At 37.0% G+C, this 24,266-nt stretch overlaps 1 protein-coding gene across 3 annotated transcripts; it reads left to right on the forward strand.

Annotated features, from left to right (window-relative positions):
• Positions 1 to 3,782: 3,782 nt before the first annotated feature.
• Positions 3,783 to 23,962, forward strand: RFC1 (replication factor C1). Of its 3 annotated transcripts, none has more exons than XM_086244888.1 (23): positions 3,783 to 4,037; positions 4,647 to 4,721; positions 4,877 to 4,993; positions 5,601 to 6,093; positions 6,268 to 6,335; positions 6,636 to 6,711; positions 6,792 to 6,853; positions 6,948 to 7,096; positions 8,530 to 8,696; positions 8,815 to 9,003; positions 9,119 to 9,234; positions 9,333 to 9,540; positions 10,630 to 10,683; positions 11,115 to 11,284; positions 19,030 to 19,120; positions 19,890 to 20,071; positions 20,178 to 20,217; positions 21,271 to 21,395; positions 22,191 to 22,263; positions 22,379 to 22,471; positions 22,556 to 22,802; positions 23,408 to 23,464; positions 23,595 to 23,962. In XM_086244888.1, the coding sequence occupies exons 3-23, from the start codon at positions 4,914 to 4,916 to the stop codon at positions 23,738 to 23,740; spliced, it is 2,886 nt and encodes a 961-aa protein (XP_086101014.1). In that variant the 5' UTR covers positions 3,783 to 4,037; positions 4,647 to 4,721; positions 4,877 to 4,913; the 3' UTR covers positions 23,741 to 23,962. The 3 variants fall into 3 exon arrangements, with proteins under 3 accessions (XP_086101014.1, XP_086101012.1, XP_086101013.1); XM_086244886.1 differs by having other exon boundaries at positions 5,605 to 6,093; XM_086244887.1 differs by having other exon boundaries at positions 5,605 to 6,093; positions 8,533 to 8,696.
• Positions 23,963 to 24,266: the final 304 nt, after the last annotated feature.

Below are 24,266 nucleotides of genomic sequence, written 5' to 3' on the forward strand. Positions count from 1 at the left end.
TCAAAATTTAGGTTCAACCGCAACCAAATCAAATATGTTCAAATTTCCCAGAAATTAATTCCATACACAAAAGTCACGAATTAGTTTCTTAAGTCAAACCCAAGGGCTTTAAACCCTATCCAAATTACACAAATCATAATCCAAATTACACAAACCATTCAAATGGTTCATTCACCTATTTAAATCCCAAAATCTTAGAACTACATGTGGTTTGATCCTGTAATAGGTACGTAGGCAACCTAAAATAAAGGTGCAACCACAACCGTAAATGTATTCCATGAACTCCAAATCTACCATATAAATTCTAACATTTCAATGAGTCTTTTACCTATTGAGAATTTAAACAATTTACAAAGTGATCCGTTGGTTTGATTGCAAATTGAAATCAAAGGGTATTCTCTTGAGTCAAGGGATTGTACTTAAGAGATTTACTCTATCTTGAATGAGTCGTATCCAAAATAATAAAGCCATTATTTCTTAAATGAATTTGGGTGAAATATTTATGTTGGGCTCAACAGCGACTGTGATTAAAACAAGGTTTTCATTGCGTGTGCGTAGCGCACCACACCTTCCATACGCACTCTACATTAGTGCCTACTGGGCGACGCGTCAGACGCGTTGGACCAATGGTAGCGCGCCACATGGGCGGTTGTCTGTCCAGTCAGCGTCCACGTCATCTACTTTTCAATTCTTTTCTTTTTTCTATTTTCTATGTTGCTCCAAACTTAAAAAATTCACCAAAAATTGCTTGGGACTCCAAATAATTCCCCGAAAAATCCTATGAACTCGTATCGATGAGTACTAATTTTCTATAGCCTCAAAATAGTTAAATTACTATCATAAAAATTATGAAAATTATTTATCTCACAATTTAATTTTGAAAAATAAAAATAAATAAAATAATCACCAAATTCTTGAATTTTTTTTTCTAAAATTCACTTCCACACAACTAAACTCTAAAACCACAATCAAAGGTCTTGGTTAGTCAAAACAAAGTAAAGGAAAATTCAAATTACTTTAAACAAACCTTAAGAACAAGCTTAGAAAACTTAAGTAACAAAATTACCATAAACCGAAAATTCAGAGTGTTACAGTTGACACATGTCTCCTTTTGCTAATATTTTCACCCCTAGTTTGTGCCTATATAAAGCAACTTCCAGCCTTTTTTGTGCATCTTTTTGCTCTCATTTAATTTTCTGCCTCTTTTAGCTACTCCTAAAATTTCTCTTTCAAAGCCTTTTGACTATGTTGTAAGAGAGAGAATAGGAAAGTCATTTATTTTATTGCACTTTTATTTTAATGAAATGAAATCTAGTTTATTTTATGTCTCTCTTCTGTCTTGTCTATTTTTTACTTTATGTTCTTTAGTTATTTGTTAAATCTCTAGTTGTTATTTAACTCTTAGTTTAGATGTTGTTTTATTTTATATTATCCTTTTATCTTAGTTCTAAACTCGTGGGTGGTCACTAAACTCCCTTACCAAGGTAAGAGGGAAGCACCACCATGAATATTATCAAGTTGAAGCTTTTAGTTAATTTCCCCTTGCCTTGATCCTACAAGTTTTAGTTCTTATTTATAAAATTAGAAAGAAACCATTTTTCACGCATGATGTCATATATCATGGGTAGTCAGAGTCTCTTTCCACATTTTTGTTTTATGGTTAATCTTTTAAACACAATCTTTTTGAACTCTAGTTGTTCTTTGGTCTTTGGTTCACTTGGGTTGCTTAAAATTTGTAATTTTAAGCAAAACAAGGTCTACCATATAAATCTTCAATTTTGGTGCTTAAATCATAAATATCTTTGGAAGAAGGCATCAAGTTGATTCTTGGATGCATTTCCTCTTTGGACAATTACTAAAAATCTCACTTAATGTGTTCATAGTGGTATGAAACCCTAACCTTGGTTTTAATACAATTGTTAAACTTCCATACCAAAAAGTTACATTTTTCTTCTCTAGATTTAATATTTAAATTATTGTCCTTTTATTTACTTTATTTTCTTGCCTTATATTTTAGTTGCATTTTGTTTTAGTTACCTCAAAAATCAACCATTCATTTCTTAAGCTAGGTTAGATTTAAAGTAATTTAAGTTTCTAGATTAGGAGAAATTATTATGTATGACCGTAACACCATGTGACATGATAACGTGGTGTTACACTCAACTTATAACACTTGTATAATAATTAATTTCTAAAACCCTAAAATCTAGGAAAAAACTCTTAAAATCGTGAACGCGTTATAATTTTAGTGAATTGGTAACACTATTTCATTATGCCATGTGGTGTTACGGCCACATACAATAATTTTTCTTAGATTAGTATGTCTCTTTTGCAACACTCCTACGGGTTCAACCTCGTTAATTATATGACCCTTACTACAAGGCTTGTATACTTGAGAATAAAATAATAAACAATTAAAATTTACAACACAAATTCTACATTAAAAAAAAAAATCTTATTGTAAGTATAGACTCAACTGCAGCCGTATGATTTAATATTAAAAGTCAACAAAAATTTATTAAACTCTATAACAAAAGTTTAACAAACTCCATTAAACTGAATATAGAATTCTAAAGAGTCTATATAGAGTTTATAAGAGCCAACAAAACTCTGCAAATTCTACAAAAGTCTACAAAAGTCTATAGAAATATAAATTGAATACACCCCCTTTAATAATGAATTAATAAGGCCCAATAAAAGTCCAAACCCAATGCCCTGCCACCCACAAATAAGATGTATTGACCATAACTAGACCTAACAAAACTTCCCACTATCCGCTTACATGACCCAAAACAACCCGCAAATTTGCGGGGTTGGGTTGAAGGTTAATGGGTCGTGTCAAAATCGTGTTGACCCAATAACAACCCGTTAAGATAACGGGTCGTGTTGTGTCAAACCCGCGAAACCCATTAGACCCGTTAAGAATAAGGGAATTTAAATATTTTCATACATTTAACAAAACTTAAACTAAAGTTTCCTAACCTAAACATCACAGCCGCTCTCTCTCATTCTCTATTTCCTTTTTGCGTTCTCTCTCTTTAGCCCTTTCTGTGTGCAGACTTATCGCTCTCTCTGCTCTCTCACTCTCTCTCTTAGCAAACTTCATGCTCTCTACTGTTAGGACTTAACCAGTCTTCATCCTTGCCCCCATCCCGCATTCTGCAAAAATTCATCCAAACTAAATTAGCTGTTGATTTGGATATTTCTTTTGAAAGGCGTGTGAGCCATTTCTATAGTATATAAAGATAATTATTCTAACATAAGTGTTGCTTTGGACAACTAAGCCCCTTATTGTATGAAAGTGAGTAATGAAAGAAATTTCATTTGATTTGACTTGCACCATCTAAGACACTATTCTCAATATCCTATTCCATAGGGAAATATCTGGTATCTCCAGGAGCATAGGGGGGAGAAGGGGGGATCGCCGAAGGAGGGGAGGAGGTAAGGCTAGGTGGGCAGCGCCGACGCTGGTTTTGGGAGGGGTGGCGACTAAAAAGTCTGAAATTGCTAAAAAAACTCTGAATATTGAGGCTGAAAAAAAATACTAATTTTTTATTATTATTTAAATTATTTCTAATAGGTCAAACGAGTTGGGTCGTGTATATGCGTTATTTAACAGGTCGTGTTTGGGTTGAAGTTTTTGTCACCCATAAACTAACGGGTCGTGTTGAATTCACCCGTTAACACGGTCATAACGGGTTTGACCCAAACCCGCAAAACACAACCTATTTGCCAGGTCTGCCCATAACAAACAGACACAGAGCATCGTCTCTGCTATTTCGCACAAGACCAGACGCGCGCGCGAGAGAGAGATAGAGGACTCACATTCCGATATTTTGAACACTATTATATCCTTCTTTTTTTGAATTAAGTGAAAACTGCTGAAATCGACGTCGGTTGGCAGATTCACTTAAAAAAGCAAAAACTCTTGGCTCCCCTGTGTTCCGTCGCCTCCTCTAGTTTGAGCCACCGCCGCGGCGCCCAACCGCACCACCCGGACGACGACGTTTCAAGGCCATCATCATCTTATAAATTAGGTGCTCTAATTCTCAATTCGATATCATCTTATAGATTTTTTGGGGTTTTTTGGGGGTGTTTTTGGTTGATTGAGTTGAACGAGTAATTAGGTAGTGGTTAATATACATTTTACAAACTCTTTAGGGCTCAGCTTTTTGTTCTCTTTGTCATTCAATGAAGTGAATGGAATTTAAATTTGTGACTCACCTTCACGAAGCTCACTGCTGTTCCTGCTCAAAGTTTGGGTGCCGAAACTCTCATAAATTGGTGCAATTTATTGAGAATTTTAGTTTGGGCTTGAATGGTAGATGGGATTCCTTTTGGGTTGTCAGATTCCACAGAAAAATAAGTGCTTTCCTTTTTCTGTTTGTCTTTGCTTGCTTGTGTGTTTGAAGCTTGATTTTCATGTCTATAAACCAAAATGCATGAAGGGTTAACCAATAGGATTAACCCACCAACTGGTTTTTCTTGGATATGTTTTTAATTTTAAATGTCTTCTTAGGTACTCCAGTATAGTCATGAGAGTATGTTATTGTGCTTTGTTCGTGTTACTGATGGTTCTGTATGCCGAATTTTGAGCAAAAAAGTTTTAGTGATAATTCTGACATGTTTTTCTTTGGCTCCCACAGTTTATAGATTGTGTTTATGAGGCGATATTGAAGGCAGAGATATTGGCTACCGCATTAAGCTAAACTTCAAACATGGTAAGCAGGAATTTAAGTTTTTTTTTTTTCTTGTTTAACTTTCCTGGAAACCTCTGAGAAAAAGTGTCTTTTCTAGGGTTTAATTGTTTCATTCTTCTTGCATTTTATAACCTTAAATTTTGTGTTTTGGGTTTGTTTTATTTGGATGAATAAAGTCACAGGCAGATATTAGGAAGTGGTTTATGAAGTCGCATGACAAGGGCAGTGGCAATAAACCGGCATCGAGCGCTTCACGGACTCCATCTACGACTAAGACAGAGCCTAAAGAACCAGTGAGTTCATTTCATTTTAAGTCTGTTTTAGTGGTCAAGAAAGGTATTGTTGCATTTGCTTGTTTGTGGTTGTAAAGGTTCAACATATCTTTTTTAGCATTTAGGGTTTAGATTGTTTGGGTTTGCATGTTTTTAGAGACATTAATTGGTGTATTTGCTATTTATCTTTGTAAACAATAGTATGCTATTTTGTACCCAAAAAAAAGTAGTACGATTTTTCGGGAGCTGGTTATCGTAGAAAATGATTGAAACCAAGGGGAAATTGAGTTTTGATTCTTTTGTTTAGGTGTATTTTCTTTCCAAATGATGGGCTACCCAATTCAACTAAAGTGTATAGAATGATAAGAAAAGGAGGGTTGTTTTCTTGTTTTTAAGTGATTTTTTGTTGTATGTTTTTTTTCCTTGTAGTAATCAAGGAAACTATGATGTCTAATCAAATATTAAAAAACCCAAACGGAAATTGCATAGACAGAACGTTGAGTAGGACCATTGGTTTTATTTTTTATTTTTTTCTTCCGATTTGGCTAGTGCTCACAGGAGTTGGGGAACTTTGAAACTCTATTAATTATAATATTATTGCTTTTTAAATTTTATTATCTTTGATAAGCCAGATTCATGGAGATCAAGAAAATTCAGGCCGGAGGAAAACTAGCAAATATTTTCCTACAGATAAACAAAAGCCAAAAGATGAGAAACAAACAACTGAAGTTCCAGCCAAAAGAAAGAATCGTGAGGATCCTGATGAAAATGTGGATCTTGATAAAACTGTGAAACCCTCTCCTGCAAAAAAAGTTCATAAAGTTAATGACGATGATGATGATTTTGTCTTGCCTCCTTCTAAGAAGAATTCAATTGATGCCACTCCTAGTAAGAAATTGAAGAGTGCGTCTGGCAGGGGAATCACGCAGAAACTTACAGCTGTTAATGAAAATGATGATGATGATACCAAGGATGCAGAATCTCCTCGCAAGTCTAGTGGCAGGGGTCGCGGTGGAAGAGGTACATCGGCGGGACCAGCTGGTGGAAGAGGTAGAGGCGCTGGACGAGGTGGATTTATGAATTTTGGAGAAAGGAAAGATCCTCCACACAAAGGAGAAAAGGTTAAATGTTTTGGAATGTCTTTAATTGATTAACGAAATGATTCTTATAAAAAAATTGATTAACGAAATGATTCTTATAAAAATATTTGATTAATGAACTGATTGTTATTCAAAAATTTATTAAAGAATTAATTGTGTTGATGTTAAGAATTTGTCCCTGTTTGCATGTTTCAGGAAGTTCCTGAAGGTGCTCCAGATTGTTTAGCTGGTTTAACTTTTGTAATTAGTGGTACACTTGACAGGTAATTGTTGTAATATTTATGTGACTTCCAGAAGGTTGTTCAATATTCGATTGCAGGTTTAAAATCCTTTCTCCATACCTTCTTGGCAATCCTCGATCCCATTTTTCTTGGAAGCTATCACATATAATTGCTACTAAACATGGCTTGATTGTTTTGATATCATTGTTTCAAGCATAATGTTATTTGGGTTGCAGTAATTAATTTGGTTATTTCTACTTTCCTTGCTTTCATGGTATGGTCTACTAAATGTTTATATCTTTCAGCCTGAGATTGAATTTTAAAATTTTACCGTACTTACAGTTTGGAAAGAGAGGAAGCAGAGGATTTGATAAAACGACATGGCGGTCGTGTTACTGGATCTGTCAGCAAGAAAACGGTTACTTCATGTTTCTGTCTTGTATTTTCTTCGATTCAGATAGCAGTGCTGGCATGTGATTTACGTAGTCTGTTTTGCAGAACTTTCTTTTATGTGATGAAGATATTGAGGGAAGGAAATCCTCTAAAGCCAAAGAACTTGGGTTTGTTATCTTTGATTCATACTGAAATAAAATGAATTTTCATATTACTTCTATTTCCTTACATTTATATATACATTTTAATTGTATTATGTAGCACGGCTTTTCTTACTGAGGATGGATTGTTTGACAAGATTCGGGCATCAGTTCGTACTAAAGCACCTGTGCAAGGAGCAAAGAAATCTGCGGATGATGTTACAGCAACATCTTTGCCAAATAAAAGCCCTAAGAAAGTAGCATTGAAGAGTATGCTCCCATTAACTCAGAAATTTTGTGTATCATTGCTATTGCAGATTCATAATATTTGGGTTGGCTGGGTTTACTCTGTGTGCGTGTGTAATGCTTACTCGCATGTCACGTATTTTGTTGCATGTGTACTTGCTTTTTTTTTTTTTTTACTTTCTCCTTCTGTGTCCAATTTTGTAATTTCATATGTAGTTCCATTGTGTTTTTATATTGTCTTCTTGATACATAGAGGCACTTGAAATTTAGGTTTGGTTGTTCTCTCTCTCTCTCTCTCTCTCTCTCTCTCTCTCTATTTCTCTCTCCCGTTGTGTCCAATTATATGATTTTTAACGCAGTGTGAATTCAATTCTAGCACTTGATTTTTGCATATTTTTTTTGTTTCCAAAGATGGTGTTGTATCCAAATGTGCGAAAAGGTTGAGGGTATCTTATGCCTGAAATTTCTTGTCTTGTTAGTGCTTATGCCTATTCTCACACAGTTACACACATAGGAAAATTTATTTATATACTTACATTTATCTTTATACATATGCATAAACCTATATACTTTTGCCTTACTAAGCAATGGTAACCACCTTAAGGCAATCTGCTAAAAGAAGCTATAAGGCAAAAGTTGAAATGAAATTTGGAAGATATTAATGTAACATAGGGTACTAGAAACTGTACCAGACTTCATATGGTATCAATTCGATTATCTTATATTCTGTTTCTCCTTTTAATTTGCTAAATGGGACCATAAATCAGTATTCAACATTTTTAGAAAAAAATTGATAGTCAATTTTAGATATCAGCGAATAAAAAAATTACATTGTTTTCTGTTTAACCAAATTCCATCTGTATTCATCAATCAACTTTTAAGTTTTGTATTTTTTTTTTTGGGAGAGAAATGGTTTTGAACTTTGAACTTTTTTTTTTTGATCACTGAACTTTTTTTTTTTTTTTTTGAAAAGAGAGAAACTTTTTATTGATCAAAACTCAGAACAATAACACACAATGGACAAGATGTCCATTATTGAGAGAAAAGATCAAAAAAACGAAAAAACATAGAATTAGGTCTCATAAAGCATAATCCATTTATCTAAGTGCTGCCCTCCAATCTAAAATTATATCGAATAGATATACACCCCTGAAGTCACTAGTAACAGATGCCCAAAGGGATGACCCAAAGGGATCACTGAACTTTGAACTTTTAGTTTTTTATTTTAATGATTTTTCTTTTTCTTTTCCCGTTCACATTTGTCTCAGTCCTGCACATTTGTATCTCTTTCTCCCGTTGCCAATCTTGTATCAACTGTATACTATTTTGCAATGGTGGAACCATAAGCAAATCTTTCTTGTTCTATGTAGCTTGGATGCTTTTCATGGCAGCTTTTAATTAAGTATTTGCATCATTGTTGAAATTTTCTTGTAAAATTTGGTGTGTGACTGTCCCAGAAGATTGCACTGCCAGCTCCTTGGTCTCAAGTGTATCCCCCAAAAAGGTGCAGTCGGATGCCTTTCTTGCTAGGCGTAAAGAGCCAACTACTGAGCATTCTACTTTGACATGGACGGAAAAATATAGGCCAAAGGTTCCAAACGACATTATTGGGAATCAGTCACTGGTATGTGTGTTGATCATTGTTTTACCACCATTGCATCTGCAGTTAAATCCTTGTCTGCACATGCATCTAAAATATGGGTAGCAATTGTAAGTTTGCAAATGTAATGTCTAATGTGCAGGTAAAGCAGCTTCATGATTGGTTGGCACATTGGCATGAACAATTTCTTGATACTGGAAATACGAAAAAGGGCAAAAAACCAAGCAATACTGGTGCCAAAAAAGCTGTACTATTAAGTGGAACACCTGGTATAGGGAAAACGACGTCTGCAAAGTTGGTCAGTCAGATGCTTGGATTCCAGGCAATTGAGGTGTGATTCCTGTAACGAAAAAATAGAACTATGAGAGCATTTGAGTGTTGCTGAATTATGTTATTCAATACTATATTCTATCTTTCCCTCATGCAGATGTCTGTGTGTTGTTTAGGTGAATGCTAGTGACAGTCGTGGGAAAGCTGATTCCAAGATTGGAAAGGGAATTGGTGGAAGCAATGCAAATTCTGTCAAAGAGCTTGTCAGCAACGAGGCCTTGAGCATGGATGGGTTGGTTTTACACTTTATATATTTTTTGGGGTGCATTTATGCATAGGATGTGCCTGATAGAGTTTTCTTCTCTAGTTAATTCTTAGTTAAATTTGCAGATCTAAGCATCCCAAAACTGTACTCATTATGGATGAGGTTGATGGGATGTCTGCTGGAGATCGGGGTGGAGTTGCTGATCTTATTGCTAGCATAAAGATTTCTAAAATTCCTATCATCTGCATTTGTAATGATCGTTACAGTCAGAAACTGAAAAGTCTTGTCAACTACTGTTTGCTTCTCAGCTTCCGCAAACCTACCAAACAACAGGTCCCCCCTGCCCCCATATAACAGCAAATTATTCGTATTCCTATTATATTTGCAATTTGAAATAATGTGCTCATATATGTTACTTGGGTGCATTCTTTCTTCTAATCACTTGCAACCATGCTATTAATTGGTTCTAATCTCATGTTGGGAAAAGGTCAGAGCCTTGTGGTTGAAGGGTTATTTTAACTTGCTACGTTGATGCAAAGTGTACAGTGGGACATGTGTTTGTGCCCACGCCACATACACACTGACACATGTGATTAATGCTTGGTGACACAGTTATAAGTGCTGTATGATGAAAATTGAATTATTTATGGTTTTGGGAAGAGTGTTGGGTTGGGCAGACAGCTTTATGCTTTCTTTTCCCTCATTTATATAGGCCGTCTCAATGCCAAAATTTGTCTATAGAAAGTCTGTGCGTTGGCTCCTCATCTTTTCCTTTGAGCTGGAATTTCATGTTTAGGAGAAATCTAAATGATCTAGAAAAGATTTCAAAATGTGAAGGCATGATTGTTGCACTTAAGCATGTTTTGGTTCACGTTCGTCAGATGAAATTGATTTGTTATTGGATTTTAAATATGTTAGACAGAGAGATAAGCTTGGTCTAGTTATTCTTTGAGTTTGGATGTACATATCTGACTATGTGGCATGGGGAAAGCGAGAAACGGGCAGCACTCAGGAACTCTATTGATTTCATGTTCTTGAACACAATCTTGTGTAGTGATGTTTGATCAATTAAATGGAGGCCAAAGAGAACTTGTCCACTTTGTTGTATTGTTTTATATTAGCAAAAGGTTTCATTTCTTCTCAACGGAAAAAAAAGGAGGCCAAATCTTTTAGATACTGTATTTAGATTTCAGAGGTATGCATACATGGTATGTTCTTCTTGCATGTGAGCTTATGTAATTATGCAGATCTGCATCCGTGAGTGCATTCATGCGTGCGTGCTTTTGTTATGTGTGTATGCAGTGAGTGGATGGGAAAATTACCTTTCTGTGTGTTTGTAATACAATTAGAATTGAAATTTGGGCTTTTGAACACTTATATTTGGCATATTCAGTCACTGACACTTTATTTTGTTAATGATAGATGGCAAAGAGGTTGATGCAAGTTGCAAATGCTGAAGGCCTTCAAGTTAATGAGGTAAATACTCTAATACTGCGAGTGCAGTTTTCCCATGGTGATGGAAATCAATACTTTTTGGAGTTTTCATCTAGCATAATGCTTCAGAAGCTTGGGTTTCACCAAAATATTTTAAAAAGATTTTATTATTTTTAGTGATATTATATGTGACACAAATTCTACTATTGAGGAAAATGGATTATATTGTAGTGTTTTATCATTCTAGTTTTTAAAATATGTCAAATTACTTCAGAATTTTTTTACAGTTCCTGAGCTGTAGGGGTTTTCTCTTTATTTGTTATTTGTTATTTTTTATTAAATGGTAACCTTTATAATTGTTTTTTGTACTATGGGTTTACATGAGACCGGTTATCTGGCTTCTCTGGATTCTGACATGCATTTTACGATTCTTTTTTCCAAAATGTTGATTAATTTGCTAATCATTGTCTCAGATTGCTCTTGAGGAACTTGCAGAAAGAGTTAATGGAGACATGCGAATGGCAATAAACCAATTGCAGTATATGAGCCTCTCAATGTCTGTCATTAAATATGATGATGTAAGGCAGCGCCTACTAAGCAATGCAAAGGATGAAGATATTTCGCCATTCACGGCTGTTGACAAGTATGATATCAACCATCTCATTGATACGCGTATCTCCTCTTATAAATTTCTATATGCTGTATTTGTTTTCTTGGTTAATTTATGTGTTACAAACTTACAATTCATTAATGTTTGAGGTTTCTATTTGAACCATGGCTTTAAGCTTCACATCTCTGCTCGCAATTCATGCTTTATCGAAATTTGAATGGAGACAATACAACATATACCGTAATGCACTATCTACCATACGGCAAGAATGCTATAAAATTAATTGTATAAGCTTAAATAAGTACAGGCCTCCAATCTGAAAAAATTGTAGAGATGGTATTTCACAAAGCCCAAAAGAAACCTAAACCCACAATGATGTCGAACCTTACTTTATCCCATAAAACCTCCACTCCCCAAATCCTTTTGTTTCAAAAAGCCTTTTGTTTCCCTCATGTTAAAGTCAACTTTTCATAATCTTGTTATGGGTGGGAAGGGAAGGGTTTTCACCAATGTTAGGCAGAAGGTGTTGGCTAGAACTACTTTAGATAATTGTTTAATTGACTTGGACACAAACAGCATTAAATGGGGCTCTGGGCCCTTTTGATTCAGGAGCATGTGGCTAGAGCATCAATCTTTTTAGTCGAACTTCAATAAATGGTGGAGAGAGAGGAGCAGGTCAAAGGTCAGGAAGGGTACAAGCTTATGATGAAGCAAAATTGACAAAGAAAATTAAAGGTTGGAACAAAGAAGTGTTTGGGGATTCAGAGAATCGAAAAAAGAGGTGGAAGATAAGTTTAGGAAGTTGGATGATCGAGAAGGAAGAGAAGGGTTAGATATGGAGCAAAAACATGAAAGGGATGCTTTGAGATCCAAATTGGATGAGATGATTTTTAGAGGAGATTTTTTGGAGACAAAGATCAGAGGTAGAGTGGGCAGAGGAAGGAGATATCAATGCTAAGATGGAAAGTGGCAGGAGGAAGAGAAACCTTATAGAAATGTTGGTTCTGGAGGGAGGAGAATTGAAGAACTAATAAGGTTTTGCAAGAAATACACAAGCAGTAGTGACGCAGTCGGATGCACTAAGACAACAAACGTTGGTCTTAGAATTGAAGGTTCAAGTTCGCGGGTGTCAAACTTGAAGAAAAAAACTCTGGAATCCACCAGAAAAAGATAAAGCTCGAAAACTCGAAAACTTTGATTAATAATGATGATAAAAAGTGCTCTAAAACATAGCACCTAAGGTTCTTTATATAGAGAAAACCTAAAGCATAAAATAGGAAATTCCTAGAAATAAGGAAAATTACTAGAATCCTAACTAGAAAAGGAAAACACTTAAATTCCTAAAAATAAGGAAAAATTACTAGAATCCTAACTAGAAAAGGAAAACACTTAAAAAGGAAATATCTAGAAATAACTTGTAAGCTAGAATAGATTAGGTATTGTAACCGTCTCCTGCATCAGTCTCCTCCACCTCCAAAGAACTCGTCCCCGAGTTCTTATCTGGATAAAGAACACCATCGGCATGATACTCGTAGATGTCTGCTACATTGAACGTATGAGAGATGCTCATGTCGTCTGGTAGATCTACCACATAAGCATTGTCATTAAGCTTTCGTAAAATCTTGAATGGACCATACTTGCGAGGCTGAAGCTTGCGATAAGTACCAACTGGAAACCTTTCTTTCTTGAGAAACACCATTACTTCATCACCTTCTTTGAAAACCTTGAGCCTCCGTTTTTTATCTGCCGCCCTTTTGTTCTTTTGCCCAGTTTCTTCCAATCTAGCTCGGACTGCTTCTTTAGTGTCCAAAATGTCTTTAGCCATAGCTTCAGCTGACGCACTAACTCCAGGAGTTTTCGGTAGTGGAACTAAATCAACCACATGCTTCGGGACAGAGGTATATACCAACGTAAATGGTGATTTCCCTGTTGCGGAATGTACGGCACTATTGTAAGCGAACTCGACCTGCGGTAGAGCTAAATCCCACTGCTTCGGTTTATCCCCACAAACACTTCTGATCATGTTACCCAGCGTCCTGTTTGTTACTTCGGTTTGCCCATCACTCTGGGGATGAGCTGTAGAGCTTCGTTTTAAACTTGTTCCAAACATCCTCCATAATGTAATCCAGAAGTGACTGAGAAACTTAGTATCCTTGTCGGAAACTATTGACTTCGGAACCCCATGGAGACGCACAACTTCCCGAAAGAACAATTTGGCTATGTTGGTTGCATCTGCGGTCTTTCTGCAAGCAATGAAGTGTGTCATTTTGGAAAACCTGTCGACAACAACAAACACAGAATCCACACCTCGTTGCGTCCTCGGCAACCCCAATACAAAATCCATAGATAGGTCCTGCCAGATATCTTCAGGAACAGATAACGGCATGTAAAGACCTGTGTTCTGAGATTGTCCCTTAGAAACCTGACAAACAAAACACCTCCGAACAATAGCTCCAGCGTCTTTCCTAAGGTGCGGCCAATAGTACCTTTCCTCCAAGCTTGCAATTGTCTTATCCCGTCCCAAATGACCACTAAGACCACCACTGTGCAATTCTCGGATCAGCTTCTCTCGTAACGACGAGCAAGGAATGCACAGTCTGTCTCCTTTAAAAAGATAACCATCGCGAATATGGAAGTCTGCAGAAGGATGCTTACCGTTGCACTTGTCCCATAATTCCTTGAATTCAGCATCACTTTCATATAACTCTTTCAAAAATTCGAAACCCACAATCTCATGTGCTAAGGTAGTTAGCAAGGAAACCCTTCTACTCAAAGCATCAGCTACCTTGTTAAGAGCTCCGGACTTATGCTGAATAATGAAAGGAAATTTTTGCAGAAAACTTACCCAACGAGCATGCATCTTATTTATCACTTTCTGGTTGTGAAGAAACTTCAGAGCTTGGTGGTCAGTGAACAGAATAAACTCTCGCTGAATCAGATAATGCTCCCATTGTCGAAGAGCTCGAAATACCGCATAGAACTCTTGATCATAAGTACTCCATTTCTGTCGTGCTTCGCTTAGCTTTTCACTAAAGAAAGCTATTGGTCTTTTCTCCTGAGATAACACAGCACCAATTCCTACACCACTAGCATCGCATTCCACTTGAAATATCTTATCAAAATCCGGCAATGCTAACACAGGAGCAGTACAAAGCTTCTCCTTAATCAATGCAAAACTCTTGTCTTGTTCTGGTCCCCAGTGAAACTTCCCTTTCTTCAAGCATTCGGTAATAGGTGCAGTAATAGTACTGAAGTCTCTTACAAATCTCCGGTAGAAAGTAGCCAAACCATGAAAGCTGCGTACCTCAGTTACGATTTTGGGAACGGGCCAGTCTTTTATTGCACGCACTTTGGCTTCATCTACTTGAATCCCATCCTCACCAACGACAAACCCCAAAAACAGCAGCTTGCTTGTGCAGAATGTGCATTTCTTTAAATTCACGTACAGCTGATTTTCTTGGAGGACTTGTAACACCTGCCTTACATGCTCCAAATGGTCGTCCTTGGCTTTGCTATAGATCAAAATATCATCGAAGTAAACTACCACAAAGGACCCAATAAAAGGACGGAGAACCTGATTCATCAATCTCATGAAAGTACTAGGTGCGTTTGACAAGCCGAAAGGCATCACTAACCACTCGTACAATCCGTCTTTACTCTTAAAAGCAGTCTTCCATTCATCTCCAGGCTTGATTCGAATCTGATGGTACCCACTTCGAAGATCTATTTTCGAAAACACCTTTGATCCATTCAACTCATCAAGCATGTCTTCCAACCGAGGGATAGGAAACCGGTATTTGATTGTGATCTTGTTGATGGCCCTAGAATCAACACACATTCGCCACTGATTGCCTTTCTTTGGAACGAGAAGAACCGGTACAGCACAAGGGCTCATGCTCTCGCGGATTAACCCTTTCTTCAGCAAATCTTCAATCTGTTCCCTTACAATTTCATTCTCTTTAGGGCTCATTCGATAGTGGGGAAGATTAGGTAGACTAGAACCTGGGATCAAGTCAATGTGATGCTGTATATCACGCATAGGAGGCAGGTTGTCAGGTAGTTCCTCAGCAACTAACTCCTTGTAATCTTCCAAAATTTCTAACACCTCACGTGGAGTTGTTGTCTCCTCCGTCACGGCACTCATCAACCCCTTGACCACAACCGGATAAAAACACTGTGATTCCTTAACAGCCTTGTCAAGTTCTTTATCATCATGCGACATGACTAGGAAGCTTGACTTCTTCTCTTTTGCAACGCTACCAAAATCCTTGACAGGAGCCATTGCAATCTTACGATTCCCCCATGTAAACATGATCACATTGTCTCGTCCTCGGTACGTAATGTCGTTATCGTACTGCCATGGTCGCCCAAGGAGAATATGGCAAACATCCATATCCAAAACGTCACAGATTATCTCCTCTTTGTAATGCTTACCAATTGATAAAGGAATTTTGCAAGTTTCACTAACCCCTACTTTAGATCCTTTCTTCACCCATCCGAGACCATACGGCTTCTCATGACGAGTCGTGGGTAGTTTCAAATATTCCACCAGCTTTTGAGAAACTAAATTCTCGGAGCTCCCATTGTCAACAATCACATTGCACACCTTGTTCTGAATAGAACAATGCGTTCTAAACAGATTCTTGCGTTGTCCCTCTTCTTTGGATGATAGCAACAGTCGCTGTAAAACAATGCTGATTCTGTCCTCAGATTCCTCTTCCGCAAATTCAACTCCCTCATACTCCTCATTCTCCATAAAGTCGTCTTCCTCTTCTTCTAGCAATGCAACCGTCTTCCTACTGGGACAAACATTCGACTTGTGACCTGTTCCTTGACAACGGAAACACTTGTCGAGGGTTGGCCTAGCATAAGGAGTGTTCTGTTTCGGAGTGGGTGCTCTGTCCTTCTGAATGCCACTAATGGAACTACTTGCTCCTTTGTTGTTAGAGTTGGAATCTCTGTTAACCACGCCTTTGTCCTTCTCTCCGGCTGGTTCGACGTTGTTCTGAACCGAGGGTCTCCTGAAATTTGTGAAACCCCGAGATGATTTCTCCATCAATTCCGCTTTCAAGGCTAGACTGGATGCTTCTTGAACTGTCCACACAGTCTGTAACCCTATTTTCCCTTGAAGAGAGCCCCTTAAACCACTGATGTATCTAGCCACCTTCTGATTCTCTGTTTCGTTTAAGTCACTACGTTCAGAGAAACGTAAGAACTCTGCTGTGTAATCAGTCACGGTCCTGCTTCCTTGTACACAATCAATGTACATCTTGTAAAGAATCTGCTCGTAGTCCTCCGGTAAGAACCGCTCAGTCATTAGCTGCTTCATTCGGCGCCATGTTCTAACTGGACCCTTCCTCTGTCTTTGCCTTTGGAGAGCCAATTTATCCCACCAAACAGCAGCAGTCTTCTTTAACCGGATAGCCACCATCTTAACCTGTTTACTCTCCGGGACTTCCATAACATCAAAGAACCGATCAACATCAATTTGCCAATCGAGAAAGTCCTCTACACCCATAGTACCATAGAACAATGGAATATCAGCTTTCACTCTGTAATCCTGATTATTTTGATTTCCTTGTTCTTCCTCCTCCTCTTCCAATTCCTCCTCTGAGCTAGAGTCATCAACAGCGACACGGTTATGCCTGCCTTGTTGTTGATTGTTTCTAACAGGCGGTCGGTTGTTTCCACCTTGTCCTGCGTTAGCAATCTGATTGGTTAATGCTGCAATCTGATTAGTTAACGCTGCCACCAGATTTGCCAGGTTCGTGGTTGATTCGTTCAAACTCGCTGTGAAACCCTCCATGTCGGCCCTGGTTACTGGTTGATCACCCATAGCTGTTCAAGCTTTGAAAAGAGTAGGAGATTGCCTGCTCTGATACCACTTGACGCAGTCGGATGCACTAAGACAACAAACGTTGGTCTTAGAATTGAAGGTTCAAGTTCGCGGGTGTCAAACTTGAAGAAAAAAACTCTGGAATCCACCAGAAAAAGATAAAGCTCGAAAACTCGAAAACTTTGATTAATAATGATGATAAAAAGTGCCCTAAAACATAGCACCTAAGGTTCTTTATATAGAGAAAACCTAAAGCATAAAATAGGAAATTCCTAGAAATAAGGAAAATTACTAGAATCCTAACTAGAAAAGGAAAACACTTAAATTCCTAAAAATAAGGAAAAATTACTAGAATCCTAACTAGAAAAGGAAAACACTTAAAAAGGAAATATCTAGAAATAACTTGTAAGCTAGAATAGATTAGGTATTGTAACCGTCTCCTGCATCAAGTAGGGAGGTAAGGTGGGGGGTGAGGGGTCCCAATTGGAGCCCAATTAGTGATCAGGAGGCGGAGTGGCTGGAAAGGCCCTTTGTATAGGAAGAGGTTATGAGGCAGTTTTTTATTGCAATAAAGACAAATCGCCGGGCCTGGATGGTTTATCATGGAATTGTTCCCGAGGTGTTGGAACATTGTGAAGGATGATGTGCTGAAAGTGTTGGAAGAGTTTCTTAGAAGTGGAATTATCAATGCAGCAACAAATGAAACCTACATTTGTTTGATTTCAAAGAAGTCAGTTTCTTTAAAAATTGGGGGATCACTGATAGGTACAGACCTATTAGTTTGGTGACAAGTTGTGTAAGATAGTTGCAAAAGTGCTGGCATTCCGGTTGAGAGAGGCTCTTGGGGGTACTATTTCATTAGCACAGGGTGCTTTTGTGAAAGAATGAAGTGGTGAAGGAGTTTAGGCAGAAGAAGAAAGAAGGGATGGTTTTGCGGGCAGGGTTAAGCTCAGAAGAGGGTTAATAGGGTAGGGTCCTGCCTTTAGGATTCAGATAAGCCAAAACTTCCAAAGTTTATGCATGCACCTCCAAATTGACTTTGAGAAAGCTTAAGGCCACGTGGAATGGAATTTTTTGGACTATGTGATGGAAGAAAAGGGTTGTATGCAGTCTGCCAGTTTTTCAATTATGATTAATGGGGAGCCTAGAGGAAAAGTCGGAGCATCAAGAGGATTGAGGCAAGCCGCCCCTTTATCACTGTTTCTTTTTACCATAGTTATGGATGTTTTTAGTAGACTACTAGAAAGGCCAGGAGAGAATAAGCTGGTTAGAGGGTTGGTGGTAGGAAGACACAATGTGGAGATCTCCTATCTTCCCTTTGTTTTTTTTTTCCCTAAATTTTGAGAAGAAACAGATTTTATTGCTATGCAAAAATACAGATACATAGCAGTGGACTAGAACTTCACTTAAGATGCATCCAGAAAGCATAAAACAATCAGGCAGCGACCATAGCGGAGGTTACAAAAAAACCAAACCATTACACAAAAGCGTTAAATCCTAAACATATTAACATGTTGCAGCCAAATTAAGCAATATTTTGGAAAAGGAAAGGTCGCTAATTTCTGAAATAACTGATGCCCAAAGTGAAGTCCAACATTTAACTGTCTCATAATTCCTCCTGCTCATCCCCAATCTTCTCTTCAAAAACTCATGTATTCATTCTAGCCAAATAACGCACATTACAGCAAGCACCAAGCTTTAGCCTTACTGCTCATCCCCACAGAACTTTAGCCTTCTTCCTACCCCCTAAAACTTTATGCAACTTAACAAAGTAGGACAGCCCTTTTGTACAACACAGCTTACAGTCGCTTCCCTAAATAATTTCATCCATAGACTTAGAGCACTTGGGCAATGTAGAAAAACATAATCCTCAGTTTCCTCCCCTTACACATTTAGGTTTTACCATGTGCCTTAAACTGACTTGTCTTTTGTGTCTGTATAGGCTGTTTGGGTTTAATGCGGGAAAGTTGCGGATGGATCAGCGAGTGGACCTGAGCATGAGTGATCCTGATCTAGTCCCTCTTCTTATTCAGGTTCTTTCTTTTCTAGCATACTTGTTTTGGTGTTGGCATATACTGAATCAGAAAGAATGTTCTAACAACAGTGTGATATTTTAATCTGTTCAGTTTCACATTTGAACACTACCACAGGGTCAAAAGCTCTTCATTTTGAATTATGTAGATTGATTTCGTATGTGGTTTCATTGTATAACAAAATGATACCAAGGGTCACATACTGAACTGTTTTGGCTATCATTACAACTCTTCAGACATGTCCAATATTTATGAGAAAATCGAACTGGCATGTAGTGAAGAGCTGTTTTAATGTTTGTATCATGATTTGATAAAGAAGAATAAAACAATGTATCATGATATGTGATCTTGAATATTCTTATAATTTGGTACAAAATCAATGTAGGAAGAAAATATCGAATAATGTGTTTCTAAAGCTCTCACTCTTTCTCTCTCTCGATCTCAATCTCAATCTATATATATATATATATATATTCAAGTAAAAAAAGAGATGAAGGAAAGCTTAATGTGTTCTGATTCTCTACGTCTCCTTCGATTGGTCATCTTTTGATCACTTTCATTCTTCAGGGAGTAGATTTTTTTTTTTTTGTTTCATTTTAACATTCTTTGAAAAAAAAAAAAAGTTATTTTCATTTAAACACAGAAACGTATGCTTCTGCACCCTTCAAATTTTAAAAATTCAACACATTATTTTTCTGAATGATCATATTGTAGTGAAATGCTCTTATGTTACATAATACATTAAAGCTTATTTTGCAATTTCTGGCAGGAAAATTATATTAACTATAGGCCAAGTTTGGCTGTTAAGGATGATAGTGGGATTAAACGTATGAACTTGATTGCTCGTGCTGCCGAGTCTATTGGAGATGGGGACATTATCAATGTACAGATTAGAAAATATCGGCAGTGGCAGCTTTCACAAAGTGGTTGTCTTTCATCCTGTATAATTCCGTATGTTTCTTCACACAGATCTGGAAATTGAAATAATATTCTCTGAGTTTCATTATAATTTCTAATTTCTTGCTACCATTTTGTACTCGCTTTTTGTTATAATCAGTGCTGCATTGTTGCGTGGGCAAAGGGAGACGCTTGAGCAGGTAATCAATTTCTATTTCATGCAAATTTTATAAATTTAAAAAATGTAACAGGTGCTCTCTCTGGTCTTGGAAAATGTGTTTGTTCTGTGTCCTCTGGCGAATAGTGATTCACATATTTTCTGCTTTCATCTAGCTCATAAATGGTACTAGTCTACAATGATACCTTTAATTTCAATTTTTAATTTTTATGTGCACTTCTTTTCCAACTATATATATATGTATATACATATGCAAGTGTATGCAATTTAAGGGATGTAGTGTGATTGACTTATGCTAGTGTAGACATTATCGCAATGAAATTTTGTCGGTTTCTTTCAGAGTGAAAACTGTGCATGTTTGGTCTTTACTGGGTTGATCTTTGCTTATGCAATTGGGTAAGTTGGAGGCTGTACTGTGGACTAGTACTTATTTCATGAATATTTTAATGGGGAAATTAATTGGAAGTATGCTAAGAAGTTGCATTTAAGTAAGTAGTGTAATAGAGTTTTACTGCCTCTTTTCATGGTGATTATTCAAGCAAAGGATCAATTAAAGGGTGAGAAACAGTTAAAATTCTAGAGGATGTCATTTGCGCATAAAAGGTTGCTCAAGAAAGTTGCCTCTATTTTTATTTGAGATTGATTGACCCCTCAGACAAAAAGCAAAGAAAATTATTGTCCCTCTCTAAGTACAAGCATTAATGGAACAGCTAGGAGCTTCCATAAAAACAGCCTGGTTAACCATTTTAGACAAGGTCCATGCCAGTTTGGATCATGACAAACATTGAAGAGAGTGACCCACACCATACCGAAAATATATAATTAGGTAACATAACTTCAGAGCCAAAGGAAAAGTGCAAGGAAAGATGATTATTTGACTCTTGCTTCGTTTTATCTTGCTTCATGATTGATTGTCCCTTTTTTTTCTTCTGTTTGTAAATTTTGTTTTGATTCCTAAAAAATGCTCATACATTCTTTGTAATAGGGAAATTTAGCTTTTGGGGTCTTTTATGTCTCAAATGTTATATATGCATCGAGGTTTATGCTTTTGTCACAAGTTGGCGATATTATGCAGGGAGAAAGGAATTTTAATAGATTTGGAGGGTGGCTGGGAAAGAACTCAACATTAGGCAAAAATTTGAGGCTGTTGGAAGATTTGCATGTCCATCTTCTTGCTTCTCGTGAATCTAGTTCGGGCAGGTAATCTCTGTTCTATGTTTAAACTTCTGGTCACTAACCGAAAGCCTTTGTTTTCGAGTTTTGCAATGGATTATTCCAACATATAATGCTGACCATTGTTTTACAGTCGATGATGTTTAATCGTTATTAAGGGCAAATGGCTCCTTGGAACTTTAAGCCCTGGTGTAGAATTGTATATATATATATTTTTTTTTTTGTCGTTAAACAACACCAAAGTATCCTATGAAAAGACTTAAGTTTTTATATCTATTTAGGCACGTAATGGTTATTTGAAATGTCGTTCTGTTTTTTGTTTTTGTTTTGTTGTTTTTTGTTTTTCCTTCATCCTCTATACCTAGTTGGCTGGCTGTTAGCCTGGTGTAGCTTGAAAATTTTGGAAATTTCCATGTACTTTTCTGTTGGATTAATTTTGATCAAGTATATTGAATTAGTCAAAGTTTATAATGTAGTTTATACAAGGTTTTCATTAGTGATCTGTATCCATTCCAGACCACTATGTTTACTCAACGGTGTTCCAGGATGCTGGTTTCCTAGAATGTTAAGTCATAAGGTTCAGAAATGTGAGGCAAAATCTTTTTGCTGTTTTATCTTCTGTTCAAGTGACTAGGTAGAGTCTAAAAGCTAGGTAGCCTTGTAGTCTGTTTATGTTCTGTCTTCTTTTACTGCGAATACAATTTTAAGCTCTCTCTCTCTCTCCTTTCCCTTTCTCTCTCCCTCTCCATTTCTCGTCTTTTTCTTGTCTTCTTTGTTCCCCTTGGAAACTTTTTAATTTGTCTTGTGTTGTTAATTATTCAGGGAAACTCTGCGCATTGAATACCTTCATCTTCTTCTGAAACGATTGACCGTGCCACTTCGTGAAATGTCTAAGGTTAAAAATTAATCCTTTTTTGGTTATTTATAAATATTGTATCAATAGAAAAAGATGTAAAACAGTCGGGTTGAAGATCAGTTGAAAATCCATCTTTTGTGTGATAAATTACCAGGATGAAGCTGTTCAGCAAGTAGTGGAGTTCATGAATACTTACTCCATTAGTCAAGATGACTTTGATACTATTGTGGAGTTATCCAAATTTCAGGTAACCCTACCTAACTTGGTGCATCGTGTTTATTGCTGTTGTTCTAAAATGTTCATGTTTTCTCATTGATACCTTATGTATCAGGGGCATCCAAATCCACTCGATGGCATACTACCAGCTGTAAAAGCAGCACTTACAAAAGCATACAAAGAAGGAAGCAAATCAAGGATGGTACGAGTTGCAGATTTTGTCACTTTCCCTGGAATGAAAAAGGCTCCAAAGAAGCGGATTGCAGCTATTCTAGAACCATCTGTTGATGCAATTGGAGAGAACAATGATGATACTTTAGTGCAGAGTGAAGAAGAAAATTCATCTGATACAGAGGACTTGGGTAAGTTTTTATTTGTCATCAGATAGCTGCTGTTTTGTTATATGACTGCAGAATAATACATCTTTTTTTGGGATTATTATAATTTTAGGCAATTTGTCACCACTATATATTGCGATCTTGTGTGGGAACAATAGAAAGTATCATTATTATGTTATAAAATAAAAAGGACATAGGGTAACATGCTGTGCTCCATAAGAAATGGTGAGACGAGGGTATGTTCCATGTTATCTGAGGATAGCCATAGATTTTTGAATTTACATAAAAGAAAGGAGATGCAGGGAACATGTTTGGGAATGTGCCTTCATGAACTGCTTAATGAATTTTTTTGAGGGTTCACCTCAAGGGAATATCTAACTGATATTCTTGGTTTTTGTAGTTTGTTTTGTTCAACAAACTTGACGCCACTAAAAGTGTGTTTTCAAATTAATGTATTTTCCCGTGACATGTCTAGCAGAAATTGACTTGATACCAAAGTTTAATTATTTATTAGGGTTGTAAAAGGAAGGATAAAGAAAGGTCGAAGCAACTTCTGGATTCGACTATTTTGTTTGACTATCTGACTTATTGGTGTTCACCAAGTGATTTTTCATTTCACAATGTTTCAGAAGGCTCTGCTGTCGGTGAGAAGCTGCAACAGGAACTTCAAAGTTTGAATATGAAAGGTAGTTTGTACTATCCTACATGGATGTCACTAAATTCACACATACGCAAACACACAATTCATGTTATTTTGAGATGTGGCATGTTATTCCAGAATGTATGATTAATGCGTTGCTGATGCTGTATATGTAGGAGTGCAAGTACAATTATATTTGAAGGGTGCAGCAAATTCAAGTGCAAAGAAGACACCAGCTGGCAGAGGTAAAGGTGGTTCTTCTGTTGCCCCTGAGAAAAAAGGTGGCCGAGGTTCAGGGTCTGGCGCTAAGAGAAAGAGATGAGTGGAGATGAAAGAGGAGGAGGTGGCTTTCTTTTTATGGTTTTTGGCACCTTTTACAAGCAATGTAATTAGATCTTTCCTCCGTACATAAAACAGGTTTTTGTAGGTCACTTGGTGAGGATGCTAGGATCTTCGGCAGTAGTGTGTCTGAAAGGTTGCTGTTGGTACTATTGATGTAACTCCCATATTCATCTTTTTGAGTACATCAACTGTTTTTTCCTAATGCCCAGATTTAACAGTTCATCTGTATGATACCAATCTTGGAAAGCTGGATTGATTTTGACTGTGGCTTTGCCATCATCATCAGTAAGACGTTTAAGATGACAGTGAGGTAACTTGTGGTTAAGAAGAACACATAAGAAATACGACTTACATAAAAGGTAGTTCTTTCTAGTAAGCTTAATTAGAATAGCAGTTCCAATGTTCAGAACAGTCATTGAGGAACTAGATGACTGGCCTGTTGCTTAAGTAGAGAATTGACTTAAAAAATTGAAAGGTTTTGAGGTTCTGCAGTCATCATAAATATC

This window comes from Dryas octopetala, chromosome 5, assembly GCF_963921425.1.
Source record: "Dryas octopetala chromosome 5, drDryOcto1.1, whole genome shotgun sequence".
NCBI lineage: Eukaryota > Viridiplantae > Streptophyta > Magnoliopsida > Rosales > Rosaceae > Dryas > Dryas octopetala.